This window comes from Lasioglossum baleicum, unplaced genomic scaffold (assembly GCF_051020765.1).
Source record: "Lasioglossum baleicum unplaced genomic scaffold, iyLasBale1 scaffold0778, whole genome shotgun sequence".
Taxonomy (NCBI): domain Eukaryota; kingdom Metazoa; phylum Arthropoda; class Insecta; order Hymenoptera; family Halictidae; genus Lasioglossum; species Lasioglossum baleicum.
Window position 1 is genome coordinate 23950 of NW_027469837.1, and position 17314 is coordinate 41263.

General features: G+C 32.5%; 3 protein-coding genes across 3 annotated transcripts; 2 read left to right on the plus strand and 1 right to left on the minus strand.

The window, feature by feature from the left end:
• Window positions 1–473: 473 nt before the first annotated feature.
• On the minus strand, window positions 474–1135 carry LOC143220335 (thioredoxin domain-containing protein 17-like). The gene is made up of 3 exons (XM_076446001.1): window positions 994–1135; window positions 712–793; window positions 474–627 (listed from the first exon to the last, which is right to left on the minus strand). Exons 1-3 carry the CDS (start codon window positions 1133–1135, stop codon window positions 474–476), a joined length of 378 nt encoding a protein of 125 aa, XP_076302116.1.
• An 835-nt stretch (window positions 1136–1970) lies between these two features.
• LOC143220330 (ribosomal protein S6 kinase beta-1-like) lies at window positions 1971–4948 on the plus strand. Its single transcript, XM_076445995.1, has 12 exons — window positions 1971–2057; window positions 2156–2196; window positions 2280–2454; window positions 2947–3030; window positions 3324–3457; window positions 3557–3619; window positions 3724–3852; window positions 3935–4025; window positions 4099–4215; window positions 4291–4530; window positions 4610–4761; window positions 4891–4948. Exons 1-12 carry the CDS (start codon window positions 1971–1973, stop codon window positions 4946–4948), a joined length of 1371 nt encoding a protein of 456 aa, XP_076302110.1.
• Window positions 4949–9632: 4684 nt separating this feature from the next.
• Window positions 9633–15357, plus strand: LOC143220332 (CBP80/20-dependent translation initiation factor-like). Its single transcript, XM_076445997.1, is given in 13 exon segments — window positions 9633–9680; window positions 12476–12608; window positions 12701–12800; window positions 13384–13457; window positions 13460–13614; window positions 13998–14188; window positions 14190–14227; window positions 14328–14384; window positions 14387–14445; window positions 14523–14666; window positions 14871–14999; window positions 15128–15305; window positions 15308–15357. Coding segments are annotated over 13 exon segments (1356 nt in total).
• The last annotated feature ends 1957 nt before the right edge of the window (window positions 15358–17314 follow it).

Consider the following 17314-nt stretch of genomic DNA (forward strand, 5'->3'; position numbering starts at 1 on the left):
TAATAAATACTATAAACAATATTTTTTTAAGAAATACATTCTAGATTGTAATCAGTATATAAAGCAAATAATAGTTTTATGTTATTTTATGTTATTACTTACTATATCTAGGTATCAATAGTTATTCTATAAAATTTTTATAAATTTTATAAAAATAACTTATTCAATTATATATGTAAATTTATCTGAATCTGTTTTTATATTATAAAGAGTAATTCTTATTTTATTTATAGTAAATAGAACTACTACCATTATAAGTGTAAGAAGTTTATATGTGGATAGAAATTATGTATTTGTAGAAAAGGAAAAAGATTGGAATTTTTATATAAAAAAAGAGAAAAAAACAAATTTCAAAAACAAAATCAATTCTTCAAAATCAATGCTTCAATCATTTTAAGCATGATTTAATATTGAAAGACTTACATAATTATTGATTTTGACCTTTAGTACCGTAGTATATAAAATTACATTATTTAATCCTCATCAGTAACTAACATTTCAATGAGATCTACTCTTGAACATTCATCACCTTCCAGACGTTTTTGTGTATTCCATTTTGCTAATGTAGGCAGAACTCTTAATTTTGTAGTAGAGTTTGTACGAAATGGACAATTCAAATTCTTCCAGCTAGAATTAGAATAAATATTTTAAAGATTAGTTTCTTTCTTAAATAATATATTAATATGCATCATAACTAATTAAAACACTTACTATGGTCGATCTCCAACTTCAACTTCAACTAAGTGTGATGAATCTGAAACTGCTTTGAATCCTTCTTCTATGAAGGGTTCCGCTATAATAAATACAAAATTTCCTTTATAGTCGCATAAATTATTAATTCATTGCAAGAAAATGTTAAAAATTTTTTGAGACAAAAATTTCTTAATTTATTGCAAAATTATTTCGTATTATCTAGAAAATATTCTACATATTATACAATATAGGTTATGCGAAAAAATAAATGACTACCATCAAACAATTGTATGTAAGTACCTTTAACGCAGTCTGGACACCAACTTTTGCCATTGGGAAGTTTTTTTCCACTGAAAAGTACGTAAACCGAACCAGTAGATTGAAGATTTTTAATAAATTTAAAAAAGTTTTCATATCCTTCAATGTGGTGACGTAAAACCATGTTTATTTTTTTTTCTCTTGACCAATAAATACAATGATAAAAAAAACTTTGTTAATTCTTTATATTATAAAAGTTAATATGCAAGGTCTATTGTCAATTGTAAAATGACACTCCCTTGTGAGATATTTTAGGTTGATATGAATCCAGTTGATAAGAGATAAGCAGAGTCATATAATAATAAATTTTAACATATTTATCGGTGTTTCCTATAATATGTTATTACTTTAAATTTGAACATTAATTGAACAAAATATAATTTATAAAAAGACATATTTTCTATTTAAGTCATTATCGGTTAAGCAAGTATTTTTTTTAAATAATTAACAATATAAAATACTATAACGTATCATATTTTTTGTACACTAATATATGAGAGTTTATCGAATGAATATTCAAATTTCTACAAATATTTTTGAATATTTGATATCACAATGATGTAGAAATTGAATAATATCGTGAATTATCAGTTTTTGCTATTAATAAAATTGTAGCATTTGAATGAACCGCGAAAAATACTATTAAGAAAACTTGGCAATACTGTCTTGAATTCCGTAGTTGTCAATTCCTTCTAGATCTTGCATAGCATTGTTTGATTGGTCGAACTACATACCCTCCCACTCCGATAACATGACGATGACGAGATTCCATAGCCAATCAGAGTGTACGTAAGGCGAGGGTGTTTGGTATGCTCTGGGACAGGGCAGCTTGTTCGCAGTAATTCAAGGTTTTGACCGTGTAACAATATTGTTGTGCTATCGTCGTCTGTTACAAAAGAAATAATTCGCCTTCACAACAGCCGCGAAATCTCGTTGGATTTAAGTTAGCCGCGCATAGAATGGCCGCAGTTTTCGATATCGAATTGCACGATGCGGACACGGTAAATAGGGACGAGTCTGACGATGATGTTATCGAGATTGGCGAGGTAATTCTCCATCTGCACACGAGCACTCCAGTTTCCTTATCGTCATTTTCATTTCACGTTCCATAACGCTGTTCGTATACGTTTTTCTTTTCACGTAGGAAGAGTACGATGCGAATCCAAATGTGAATGAGATAACCGAGTGAGTAAGCTCTCCTTTCCGCTTGTATATATGTATCATGCCTGAAAGTTTTCGTGGTAATGACAATTTTCGCATTCTATTAGATCGGAAGGTGTTGAAACAGTACCTATATCGGAACAGAATGTCAATCGCGGGCGAGAAAGAGCTGGACCACAGGATTTCGAGCTTTGTAAAGTTATTGGAAAGGGTGGTTATGGCAAGGTCTTTCAAGTGCGTAAAATAACGGGTAACGACAGTGGCACGATCTTTGCAATGAAGGTATGAAAACGTTTTATTTATTTAGTTTCCTTCTGTGTTAAATATATTGTAAATTTCCCGTAATACGAATGGAAGAACATTTCCAATAACATCAATTTTATTTCACGGAAAACATTAATTCGCCGTTTTGTTCGCAATTATATAAGTTCTTTGTCTTCTCTAGTCTAACAGGAGATTGCCATAAATAATTATAATTTTTGTTTATATACATTTTGTCTAAATGTAATTTAAATTAAATATGTAAAGTGTTATATTAAATAACTGAGCCTTCATTTTCATTTTCGTGAATTTTGGAAAAAAGAAAATATGTAAATTATTTATAATTCTCTTTTTTTTTTTAATAATTTTTTTAATTATATATGTTTATTATATATACATACCTTTACATGTAACATAACATAAAATAATATTTTTAATTCTCATTCTACCTGATATATATAGTACTAATTTTATTTTTGTTTGATTTGTTAAATGAATTTATTTGAAAAATAGGTCTTACGTAAAGCATCAATTATAAGGAATCAAAAAGATACTGCACACACTAAAGCTGAAAGAAATATTTTAGAGGCTGTAAAGGTAGGTCAGACCTATTTGAATTTCAATAATTCAGACGATTCTGATAATTGTTTGCCGTCTGATTTTTATATTAAATTGTTTCATTTAGTAATATAAAATGAAAGTAGTAATTAACAAATATGTATAACATTATAATTATTTTAATGTATAAGTAATAATTTATATCATATTGTTTGTATTTTTATCATAATTAATCATTTTGTAAGTTAAAATGTTGTTAAATAAAGCATAATATATAAAAGTATTAAAATATATATATGTATATATATATGTATATATATTACATCTGGCAGCATCCTTTCATCGTAGACCTTATGTATGCTTTTCAAACTGGTGGCAAATTATATCTCATTTTGGAATATATGTGTGGTGGTGAACTATTTAGACATTTAAATGATGAAGGCATATTCCTTGAAGAAACAGCTTGGTAAGTAAGATAATAATCTTTTAATAATTGTTATAATTAAAAATTAATTTTGCAAAAGTATCTTTAAAGAAAACATACATGAAAATTTTATTTGTATAGTTTCTATCTATCGGAAATAATATTGGCTCTTCAACACCTCCATTTGCAAGGAATTATTTACAGGTATTTTAATATATTTGTATATATCAGTTTAAATAGCACAGTTTAGTACATTATATGATATGTTACTACTTGCATAATCAAATTATTTTGTTCATAACTTTCAGAGATTTAAAACCTGAAAACATCTTGTTAGATGCAGAGGGACATATAAAACTAACTGATTTTGGTCTCTGTAAAGAACATATACAAGATGGTACTGTTACACATACATTTTGTGGCACTATAGAGTATATGTAAGAACATTTCTGCAACTATAAATACAAGTGGAATTTCTACAGTTCAGTAACATTAATATTATTTGTGCTTTAATAAAAGGGCTCCAGAAATTTTAACAAGAAGTGGGCATGGTAAAGCTGTAGATTGGTGGAGTCTTGGAACTTTGATGTATGATATGCTAACAGGTTCAGTAAGTGTCATTAGGGCTATTAAAAAGGATTAATGTAATCAACTTTCTAATTTTTATATATATCAATTTCTAGCCACCATTTACATCTGATAGTAGAAAGAAGACTATTGAAAAAATTTTACGTGGCAAATTAAATCTACCACAATACCTAACACCTGACTCCAGAGATCTCATTCGAAAATTATTGAAGGTTAATTCCATGAATCATAAAAATCACGATATTTTACATTATCTACTAATACAAGAAATAATTTTATATTTATAGAGGCAAGTTGCACAAAGATTAGGATCTGGTTCATCTGATGCAGAACAAATAAAAGGTCATCAATTTTTCAAGCATATCAATTGGAATGACGTCATTTCTCGTAAATTAGAACCACCTTTTAGACCAACATTGACAAGTGAAGACGATGTGTCACAATTCGATAAAAGATTTACGACATCTGCACCAATAGATTCTCCTGCAGAGTATACCTTAAGTGAATCTGCTAATAGAGTATTTCAAGTACGTTTACATATATATCTTATGTCAGTTTCTTAAAATAATTTTATTTTATTATTAAACGAGATTTCATTTATTTTAGGGATTTACCTACGTGGCGCCTAGTATATTAGAAGATATGTATTCACAACCGCGGGTAATAAATGCTAGAAGTCCACGTAGAGGTAATATGCGAGGATTTTCTCCTCGAGGAACACACTTTCATTTACATAATAATCATGTACAAAATCATAGGTAAGCATATATTTCATATTAGTTATGTATCATAACATTGTATGCAAGTATTAAGAAATTTACTTCATTTAAAATATATATTTTCTTAATTTCTATGCGTTCAATAATTATGATCGTGACAATTTGTAGACATAACGGAGTTGGGCATGGCAACGTGGAAGATACAGAAATGATCGAAATAGGCTAACTGCCACTTTTTTTTATAGTAAAAGAATGCTTAGCATTTCGGCCTAACTGCTGAATATCCATGACCAATCCTTGTGTCTCAGGGAGGGAATTTTATAAAATATAGTTGGAGTAGCAAAAGGATAGGTCCAATATCCAGTGCTTCATTGGATATGCAGCAGTTAAATTTAGCTAATTTTTTTTTTTTAATCAAATCTAATTATAATAAAGGTACTAATTAAGATTGTGCTTTAAGAGCAGCGACGCAGCAGTTATTTGGTAGCATGTAATAAAAAAAAAATATATATATATATACATATATATATATTTATGAGTGAAAAAGCTCTTGAAACGTAAATAATTAAGAGGAAAAGAGTTTTATTTACTTATTTTGTCGTTGGTAACTATGTATTGAACGTTATAACAAGATGCATTATTCGCATACATTATAGTCAAAATACTGCATACTACGTTTCATTAACCCGTTAATACGTAATCACTTATTGTGTTTTTTGTACATACAATTCGCAGGTTGGTTGGATATTCATATAATATGTATATATATGTATATTATATATATTATATATATAATATTATATATAATATATTATATATATAATATTATATAATAGAGAGAGAGCGCGCGCGAGAGAAAGAGAGAGAGAGAGAGAGAGAAAGGGAAAGAAAGAAAGGAAACGAGAGAAAGAGAGCGAGAGAGAGAAAAAGGAAAAGAGAGATACATTCAAATGTCATTTATGCTAAGTGCGACAGACTGAAAAATTCCAGCACTTTTAGAAGTTCATAAATTATATTATTAATACACAAGTTTGAGGTTCAACCATCCTGTAATACATGTATATTTAAAAGTTCGTACACGGCGCGTGTAATGATATTGCGGTGTACGCATGCTTAAGTGTAATTAATTCAAGTGAAAAAAAGAGAAAAAAGGGAAAAAAGAAAGGTGGAAGAACAGATAAAAGACAAATAGACTTAAATAACGAAGACTCATAGCTGCCACAACCGCTCCGCCGCTCAAAATTCCATATCCGGTTATTCATTTACAAAATATTTTCAGCAGTAATAACGTTTCCATGGCAATAATGTAAACAATAACGCATCTGCACTATAGTTATAGACAAAATGTTTACGTAATACTGCAACGGAATTGCATTTGTACAATTGAAAGTTCCTAAAGAAGTGTGAGTTTGAAATTCTGCAACTTGTATTCAAATTTCGAACATACGAATACCACTTGTAGAAATACTCGTTTATTCATTATATAAAAGTTACTGTTGATTTAACCACTTAAATGCCTTAGAAAAAAAAGAAAAAAAAAAGAAAAAAAGAGAGCAAACTTCTGTTGTAGTTTTGTGTAATTAATGAAAAGATTTAATACAAAAACAAGTTACCATGGTAACAATGTTACTGCGAAATGTTGACTTTCCGCTACTACCAGACATACATATTTCGTATTCAATGCTCGCGTATAGTGTGACATACTGTATTGCAATTTATTTAAATATCTATTTGTTACGTAAATATTTATATATTATCGAAAACTAATATATTGGTTTTGATGTATACATGGTACACTAGTAAAGATAAAAAAAATAGTGTAAAAAGTAAGTGTTAAAGTGACTTGTTGGCCGCTCACCGAAAAACTTCAAACTACCCAAGTGTTCACAGGCCATATTAGCTGGCATTACAATTTTATTTATATTTACTACAGTGAATATACACACATGGTCGAAATGTTAGAAAATTTCTTCTACGAATTTGATATTACATTTCAACTATGCATACACGGAAACAAACGCAAATGATTATATATACGGTATATGATTATACTATCCGCAATTGTATTGTATCATAACGAAGCGTGTACTCGGAGAAAATAATTTATGAACCATTTTTTCTGTACGTATCGAATGATGAATCTTCGATGTTGAAGCGAGAATCTGTCTACAGAGTTATTCGAATGCTGATCATCGTGTTTAATGTTTACGGACTTTTCTGTAGTAGGAAATATCAGAACGCAATGTGTAAACGGTGTTGATGTTTTGTTACATCATTCTGTCACGTTTACAAAGTGAGAAATTAGCATTTAATTCATAACTGTAAAAAACCACAATTACGTCGTAGTGGCGTCACAGTGTATTATCATATCTATATAATGTACTATAATTTTTTATGCGTTTTTTGATAATGAAGAACATTATACAAGATCGTGATCGTTTTGGAATGTATTAGGAAGTTTACATAAAATGATGTCAAATTTCATTGTTTATATAAAATAAGAAACTTTGTAGGTAGATTCTACAAAATGTGCTTTGCAACAACCGATCTTGGTGCTCGATACTCATTAATTTGATTCGATTCTAAGCGGCCTGAATACCATAATGAATTTTTGTACCTTAAAAGGATATCGATTATCGTAGCACACAGTGCTCTATTTAAATCTTGTACATTATGTTCTTTCGTAACTATTGAGAACGATTACGAAACGAATTTAGCAAAAATTTAAGATTTATTTTTCATAATATTATTTTCAATGTAATAATAAGAATAACAAAGAAGCGTATTATGGTTACCCACGAGGCACAAAATATATATTAGTTAAGCGCTTAAAAGAAACAAGAAAAGAAGTAACATCGAATGATGTGCAAACGAAACACTAGCCATTGGCCGGATCAAGTGATAAATGGTTTAATGCTTCCAATTAAAAGAAATATAGATTCTTCAATTGACTTATTGCTATTACATGGTTTGTAATCCTTTAAATCATATTTACGAATAAATATAATGATTTGTGACACTTTTGTCATATGTGTTACGAACTTGCTCCTTATAAAAAGGGGATAAGAAATTTTTCGTATTTTGAATTTCGCGCCATTTCTCAATACTTCACGAGTAACTCAGTTATAGCATTAATTTAGCTACTATTTTATCCTAATACTATTGCAACTATTAACATTTAGATGAAGTGCAGTTATAGTAATACCCATTGACAAGTTGAAAGTGCTAATAGCTGGATAGAAAAACAGCTGATTGCGTTCAAGGGATTTGACTACATACGGCGCGTATCATACTAATGTTCGATTGCATGTACATACGTGTATGCAACAAGAATGGAGAACTAGCGTCATTCGCGTGGGTGCGACCGTGCGTGATCGAGGATTCACGGACGACCAAACGAATCGCAGATGATCCAGCTCAATCGTTGCAACATGTGAATGCGTATATGGCATTGCCTTGAAACGCGCATCCTTCCGTTCCCGGCGAACCATGACGGTCCGAAGACGTGAACATGCGACATACAAACGCGCGCTCGAGATCGATGGTGTACATACGTTGCAATTCTAGGCGTTGAGCATTCGCATCGATGTTGGTCTCGAGAATCGATCGTTACGAAAAACTTGTGTTTGTGATCTTGGCGAAATGTTCGAAGTGTCGTTAAACATAACAGTTGATAATGATAATTTACTACGATCATATTCGAGTGTGGATCTTGTTTAAAGTTAGAAATAAAATTTGAATTTAAATTTTTTAAAGCAAAGTTAGGCTATAGAAGGAGGAGTATATATATATATATATATAAATTGAATTTAGTGTATAAAGTGTGAAATAAAGGTTTTGATTTGGTGTACCAAGGTGTCTATTACCGCTCGAGTCAGCATGCATTATCTCAATTAAAGGTCTGTTCTTTCTCTGCATTTATATTTCGTTTGGATTACAGCCTTAATGAAAAAAAAAAAAATAAAATGAAAATTAATGAAAAAAACAAAAATTGCTAAATGAAATAAATTTATTATTTCGATCGCGCAGAATATTTTTTTTTTTTTTTTTTATTGCGATTAAAATAATTAATCGTGTGGTGGTTTTAAACGTTGTGGTGGTTCGTGTGTCAATAGCCTATTTATTAAAATTTAATCGAATATATTAAACCTAATAGTATGCACTGAAAAGTTTAATATTATTTTCTTTATTTATGTTATTATTCATTTACTTTTTATTCGTGTAACTGTAGTTTATAAAATTGAAGAAAAAGCCGTATTTTAAAATTGCGTCATAAATAAGTATGCAAATTATACTTAAGCTGATCATAAAATTGCAAAGAAACAACGATGATTCATCGCGATAATTTGAATACAGGTTCGCGGTCATCTCGAATCGGTTGATCGAGTGCCAGCATCGAGAACAACGTCAGTGCCGCGGCTCACTTCCGGTCTTCTACGCCGGTAAAACGAAATTGTAACCGAACGAACGACTATCTCGAAACATTTCAACGAGTCTTCCAATAATTCAAAGGGGTTATTCAAATTTGAAGTAATTTGTTTCCTCCTTACCTTGTGATGTATTATAATACAGGTTAGTAGAAATTTACAACTAATTAAACGCTGTTCATCAGTTCTCGTGAATTGCATTATTTATGACAAACATCGGGTATATGTTTATATATTAGAAATATTATCATTATCATCATTAAATCGTGTGGAATTTTAAAAAGTTTGAAATTTTACTGCAGAGAATATAGATGTCCGTTTGAATATTTTTCTGAATGTTATTTTTTTATTTAATCTCACCGATATAAAAGAAGTTCACTACGAAAAGAGATAATAATAAAGGTGTATATGTTGAAATATGTATTCTGGTGCAGAAGCTCGTTGATTTCTTCAGCTGTTGTAATCGAATAATTGCCCTCCAAGATGGTACGTGTTGCACGCTTGTCCCACACGAAGGAAGATACGATAAAGGTAAGTTAATTAACGGGAACGGGAGTAAAATGGAAATACTTGGATAATATAAAATGAAGGACAGCCTAGCGCAAACGTTGTTTGTCTAAGCATGGTGAATACATTTACATGATACCGTGTTAGTCACAGATATTTTAGATACAAACGGAAATGGAACCTAAATCAAAACGTGTCGCATACTTTCGATTCCGCTTTTTAGCATGGATTGATAAAATTTCAGAATAAATTAAACATCAATCGACGAATGTTGGTTAATTTGAAAATATAATACTTGCTAATAATATTATTAAGTTTATCGTAGTAAATAATAAAATATGAAATATTATTCCCGTAAAATGTAACTTACGACGAGGACAGTTAAACAATTGGAAATATCGTTTATTGCAAATATAAAGAAGAAACTTGAAAATAAGCGAGAAATATACCTCTGGTTTTGCATAACACGTGGGCATAACTTGAATTTAGTACACGAGATTAAGAAAATATAAAACATGATTTTATTGTGACTATTTTTATTTTCTAGCAATTTTTATGGTGAATCAAAGTCTTTCTTTAATTATTGAAATTAACTGTAATTAAAAATTAAACTATTTTGCAAAGTGCTTGAATTAACGTGCTGAAATATGTTCGAGTATTTTTTAACACATATTTATTTGACTTTTTTTTCAATTTTTAGTTATGTCGATACCCGAAATCTTTAGTTTGCAACATATCAGTCGATAATGTTGAGTTTGCAGCATGCTACAATGCTTTGATGTTCAGTAGCTTGTATTCTAGTCGAGGCTGTTTACTTCGAACAATTTGTATAAAGGTAAGCGAACAACTGGCACAATAAAAAGTATAAATTTTATTTCTTAATTTCGTGTACTGAATGCAAATATCTGCTTTGTTTCCAGTTATGCATTTTTTCGTTGGTATGTCGGTTCGTCATTCTTTATATGTTATCAAGAGGTGTCCAGTTTTGTTGCTACAAGCACTATCATGGGTTTTACCGATGTCTGTGTACAATACTAAAATTGCTATTGTCACTACTGTAGGCAACACAGTCTACAATCTTGTATCGCTATCAGTTTACCGTCTACTATTATCCATTGAACAATCCATCAGCAAACAGTGGATAATTAGGATAAAAAAAATTGTTATTTAACTTTGTAACTTTTTAACATTCTTCGAGATTGTTAATCCAGTTCCTAAGAAATCTTCTTTCTTAATTTTCAACGATTAGTAAAATACAGTGGATTTCTTTCGATAGCTATCGTCGGTAAACAATACCCACTTCGCGTGTACTTTAGCGAAAAAAACTGTAACTAGCGCGAACAGAGCGCAGGCTAATTCTAAGAAAGCACTATCCGAGCTACTTTGGGTTCGCACGACAACAGGCAAGGATTCCTAAATTCCTATAATATCGACTAACCCGATCACGTCACGTATCCAACATCTTTTCCTATTTCTATAGAAGACCATTTATCTGGACACGCTTTTAGCTACGGGAGAATATCAAGAAGATATTTCTCATCAGAATTTACAACTTCGTTAATGCTTAGAATAAGCAAAAGTTTATAAATCAACGATTCGAAGACTGTTTAATAACCAGAGATTTTATAACTAATTATCAATTGTAAACGGTAAGGTTATTCGTTTTGCTACGTCTCATACGTTCCCGAATCCTCAGTAATCTCTATTCATACTCTTCGCAGCGACCTCCGACGCTTTGTAGATGCAAGCGGCGATCGTGCACGCGCTGAGAACCAGGTACCATCGTGGACGTCCGCGTTCGACAATTTTCGGATCCACCCTAAAGCGTGTTTCGCCGACACGTCCGAGGATGACTCTCGTCGGATATTTCAGTCCACTGTTAGCGCGGTGCAGCGCGCATTAATACGCATGTAAGCTCGTATCGTGTGGCTGTATATTCGCTGGTCGGTTTCGCTCGTTCGCTCGTGGCCGTGCCGTCTATTATTAGTCGACAGTCATCAGAGTCGGCTGTAACGCGCGGCCGAGCGACAACGCGGAAAAAGCTGGAAGAAAATTCGCCGAGAAAACGGAAAAAAACCCCGCGAGAGATTTTTCTGCGGCACGTGTCGGCTGATAGACGGTCTGTCATTACTGCACGTGTTACCGGCCAACTCACCGTTCTCGCTGTCACTGCCACCCTTCCGCGGCCAGGATTTCCATCCGACGCTCTCTCGACGCCCTTGGAAACGATGATTCTCACGCTTTTTCCACTGTGAGTCTCCCCCGTTTCTTTCGGTACTGCGCCTTTTGCCTGCTCAAACACTGCGAACAAGCGCAGTCTCTTTGTTGCCACCACGTTTCCGAATACACGTTTTTTGGGGAATTAACAACTACCGCCAAGCGTTTCCAATAGGTTGTGGCGTTTATCTTTTGCGTGAAAAGTATACGTTTACTTTTCCAATTTCGTTGTATTCCTAGAGACAACTAACTAGTGTTAACGTGATACGTTCAGGATGTTGTACGTCGGATTCTGTATGTGTTTGTGCGAATTTTGCGAGTCGAATCAGTGGAAGATTGTTAAAAGGAATTATTTTTATATACGAAAGAATTAATCGTTACAGTTCGATTGTCTTCAGTTTAGTTTTCGTCGGTAATATAGGTCGATATATGATACACGTGTGTGCGATGGTTTGGGTTAGGAAAATTTTAATGTAAAATACGGCTGTCCTTCTATTATTAGTGAAATTAATTTAGAACGTTCTATACAGATATCTATAAACAATTAGTTGACGCGTGTTGAATAACGATTAATTGAATTAATTTGTTATTTAATCTTGCAGATGAAGGATGCGGTTCCACAGAAAGGAAACAACAACAACAATAATAATAGTACCAATAATAATAACAACAATAACAATAATAACGTAACTACGTTGAAAAGCAAGCCTTCCTTGGAAATATATCGACCACCAGGTTCAAATTTTATATTTCTCGATATTACACGATTCTTTCAATTTTATTTTATATTTTAAGATTTATGTTTCAAATTTATTGTCGTTGTTTAGGAGGAAGAACGGAAGGAACCACGGCGAGTACTACTAATCCGCGATTAAACGTACATGCTAAGGAGTTCACTATGAAGCAGAACGATTCGCATCCTTCTAAGTGAGTATAAACTACTACGAAATAGTTAAGACGTGGTCGATGTATCGAGTATGCTTGAAAGAACGTCTAGAAAGCTGACAAGAAATTCTCATCAGCGAAATTATTGTAAAAGATATCTTTAGAGTCCGAAACCTTAAAAGTAGACTTTATTTAAACGTAATACATAACAGATAATTATTTCATAAATAGTTTATTCTTAAATATAAATGTTTCGTCTAAAAAGGAAGAACACGCACGTTTTTATTTTGAACGAAAGAAAAAGTAAAAGTTGCCGAAAGTAATTTCGAATCCAGGTTCATTTTTCAAAGTATCTTGAGCAATCAGGATGTTATAGATTAGTATTCGGATCGTTCAAAGTGAAAGATAGAATGCGAGATTATGTCAGCGTGTCGCAATGATGCTTTAATAATTTCTTAATCCTTGCAACATTAAAAGATATTATAGCAATAAGATAAACAAGCATCAGATAAATACGACACGCTCTTTTATTACGGCCTATGCGTGCTTAATCAAAGAGAAAACAATTTCAATTTAACACTATACTTTTCATTTAAGTGATCGTTACTTAATGATCTTGATTTAGATCTCGGACGAATGCTTCAGAGCGATCTCCGTATTATTTGCAACACAGCAAGTCAAGTGGCAATGTGTATCGGTACCTTATGCCCAGCAACAACAACAGATACAACATACCCTTCAACAGCAACATCATCAGACATCTCGTCACCCTCAGAGTGGTCATCATTCGACGGGATCTGCATTACGACAGTCACACCCACTTGATACCTCGGCATCAAGCGGAAATATAATACATGTAATTGTCGATTTTTAAAACGTTAATTTCCAATCGATGAAATAGATATAAGACGGAAAAATTGAAATTTTATCTTTCATTTAGAATAAATTTAAATATTTTTTATAAAAGGAAAATGTTGAAACGGTAATAAACAAAATGAAAATAGTCGTATTAACTAATTATGCGAAAAGGATATTAATAATTATAATAGGTATAAAGGAAAAAATGGGAAGAAGAAAGGAACATAGATATAATGAATAATTCACATTCACTTTATTCGATATTGTAATGTAAACGTGTTAATCGATTTGAAAACCGTGAAAAAACCTTGTAGAATGGAATGTAAATGTGCGTAGGATGAACGTGAAAGTATCGCATACTAAATACATTTTCTGATCCAGGGCTCGGGTAGGGTCCATTTCAACATGGATCAAAACGATGTCAAATCAAATGCAGCTAAACCAGGCAGACTCACGAAATCGTTATCCTTTGTCTCGACTTATGGGTTAAAGCGATCGAAAAGCTTAAATGCGGCCGATGTGTTGACTCCGAAGACGGTAAATATTTCAGACGCGTCAGAATTAGGAAAATTCCACCAATGATCAGGATACGCTTCTTAGAGCTATCGAAGGTAAGAAAAATCAAAAGTAATAATCATATATCTGAAATAATTAATAACTATGATCCGAAAAGAATTATTATTTATTAAGTATAATTCTTTCTTTACATAGATCCAAACCTATTGAATGCTCGAACTTTAATGGAACTTGTGCGGCATATACTGGAAAGGTCGTCGAGAATCGGAAGCATGCTGAATCGGCAGCGAAAATTTGTATTACTATTATAGAGGTTATTATTACTTGAATTATAATTTGATTAAGATTAATTTGAATTTTATGATTGATACAGAAAATATTCTAATGTAGAAAGAGACAAAGGAAACTTTCTTAGAATCATTGTTAAACACTTGCCAACAATGGTATCAAGATCGGATAAAAATTCTCTACGATGGATCCAGTTACCATCGTTACTCCGCCTTCATGACATTCTTGAACGAGATGTATTGTCAGGTAGAACGAATTCTTTTTTCTCATAATATAACCTCGAGTAGTTGGTCGATTCAAAAAACTTTATAAAATATATAGTTGAACTATTACGAACTATATTACTAGCTCTATCAAATCAGTCTACTTTAGCTCGATTGTAAAACAGAAAGATTGACTTGTCTACCTATCTAACTTCGCATATATATATATATCTGATTTTGGTTACAGTTAAAGCGAAGGCAGCTTCAGTTGAAGACACAACAGGAGGGCGTTCCTCCCGGACGTGTCCTTCTCACGTTGCTTTGGAAGTGTTGCCAAGATTGCTTACAACCTCCGGTTGTAAATTCTTTGGCCGAGGTAGGCTTAACATAGCATCGATACAATTAAAATAATAATTCCAAAATATCCTGTCTTCTTATTACCTAATTTATACATTATAGCACATACGAAGTGATCAAAAGTAATTCTTTTTCTTTGTGTTAAAGACTGACTGCCTGTTCTTCATTTTAACGTGTATCGGCAAAGACTTGGACGCTGAATTGCCAGCTCAATTGCAGCAATTACTTGGAAGCCTACGAGATGCTTTTCTCGCAGAAGACACAATATTACCGTCAGTCCGGAAGACCCTGTTGCAATTGATTGAACTTCATGCCGCGCATTGGCAGCTCCAGCACCAGCAGTCGTTTATTATTATCCTGGTTCGACCTCGAAATGATATTTCCACCCTCTTGATTCCTCCGTCCGTTCGTCGATTTTCTGTGCGAATACGAACAATATGGATTTGTAATCAGCGTGAGTCCGTTACAGAATCACTTGTATTTGAACAGACACAAACAACGTGGACCATGCAAATAAAAATGAAATATACGCTGTTAACGCAGGCCGTGGAACGTAAAAAGTTGGTTGGAGGTAACATTGTTAATTTTACACGTCAGATTATTGTGAAAATCTTAATTTGTATTATGAACGATGGTATTTTCTACATGGAATGTAGTTTTTGATCGCTTTTATTCAAAGCGTTCTACTGCTTAAACTAATTAGAGGATTTCATAATTAAAAGAACGAAAAATATGTCGACACGTGGAGCACTATAATATCTGATATTATAGGATTCTTTCAGAATACTTAATTTGTATAGTAATAACGCAACGTTGACAATCCTCAAATAAGAATATGTACTTTACTTTATTTACATAATTATACATAGCGTCTTGAACGTGTGATATACGTCTCGGAATCGCAAAGGAGAAATATTTTGCGACGCGTTCTTATGAAATCTTTTTTCGATTAATGTTCAAGCGATTATGGACGACCGATGCGTCAGCCAGTGAAACACGAATAATCGTGATCCCGTTACCGCAAAGAATGATTGTACCTCGTGCAAAAAATGATTTACGACGATTGTTCTTGCGGATCTCTGTTAGAAATGTCGCAAGAGTCTATGTTCAATTTTATGCACGATTAGTTTATCCGAATGAATTATCGAGTATGGTGATGGATACGGCGATAGAACTTAGTATATTTTTATGGTTTTGGTAATATTTTTTCTTTTCGTTCACGGTTTAGAAATTATTCCGTTAGTAAGTCAATAGGTTAGTAAAACGGGGCCAGTTAGAAACGGTACATCACTTGTCCAAAATCGCGCGAACATGACGAGTAAAAGAGTTTTAAAGAATAGGTTGTAGGCTCCTAATTGTACAAGAATATAAAAAAAATTAAACATGTATATACGTAACAAAGTAACGAATGATTCAACGAACTAGATGTTTGCAAGGGGTATGTCATCATCGGAGGATCAAAGAACGCGGATTAATCACGAACTTCGATAAAGATATTCCGAATTTTTCTCGGCTTTTTCCCGTAAACACGATGCTATATACGAAGTATCTTAAAAGAGATAAGAAATATTTGAGAAAAAATACGAATCGAATGAAAGAATGAGTGATAAAATTACCATCGAACTTATCGAACGATACACTATAGAAAACGACCCTTATGTGGAACGACCTCAATGTTTGCGATGATTTATATAGGTTTCCTCTTAAATGTGTGGAGTAAATGATGGATAGAAAACTGATGTTAATGTTGTTGTACCTTCTAATGTGTCTTGGCGTGCCTTAAGATCCGAAATCGAACAGTTTTTTCTGTACACACATACAGATTAAAATACTCGTTCTAATTAGTAAATGTGAATGACTTAAATTAAAATACAGGTGCAAGAATTTTTGTTTTAAATCGTTCATTTTGTTTGTTAATCGATTTTTCCTCTGTTTATGCAGTATATCGATTTTAATTTCAGGTATCGTTTCATAGCAAAAAAGTCTATTGGACATACGAAGACGACTAGTATTCCTCTGTGATTACGTATAATTCAAAGACTCTTGGCAAACGGCGTGTGATTCATCATAGAAAAGATGAAGAGCTTTCTGGAAGGGAGCGGCCAAGCAGAGAAGAACGGTGCTTAGCGTGACATATACTCTCAATAAGGAATATGCCTGTCTGATCTCCTTCTTGAAATGCAATCGCCTTTGCTGATTTGTGCCAAGGGCGATAAAAATCGCCCAGTAGTCGAGGAGTCAAGATTTCTTTGCGAGTTGATTCACTATGCATGTCCTCCTCGAGGATATCTATCCTTATTTTATTTTATTACTACATTTTGCAAAGTCTTCTAT

Bases quoted from the DNA above. Each gene is read 5' to 3' on its own strand.
- LOC143220330 (XM_076445995.1), top strand. From the start codon at position 1,971: ATGGCCGCAGTTTTCGATATCGAATTGCACGATGCGGACACGGTAAAT. The intron at 3,031-3,323 runs GTAGGTCAGACC...TACATCTGGCAG, and splicing joins ATATTTTAGAGGCTGTAAAG to CATCCTTTCATCGTAGACCT. The intron at 4,531-4,609 runs GTACGTTTACAT...CATTTATTTTAG, and splicing joins CTGCTAATAGAGTATTTCAA to GGATTTACCTACGTGGCGCC.
- LOC143220335 (XM_076446001.1), bottom strand. From the start codon at position 1,135: ATGGTTTTACGTCACCACATTGAAGGATATGAAAACTTTTTTAAATTT. The intron at 794-993 runs GTACTTACATAC...TATTTATTATAG, and splicing joins GTGTCCAGACTGCGTTAAAG to CGGAACCCTTCATAGAAGAA. The intron at 628-711 runs GTAAGTGTTTTA...TTCTAATTCTAG, and splicing joins GAAGTTGGAGATCGACCATA to CTGGAAGAATTTGAATTGTC.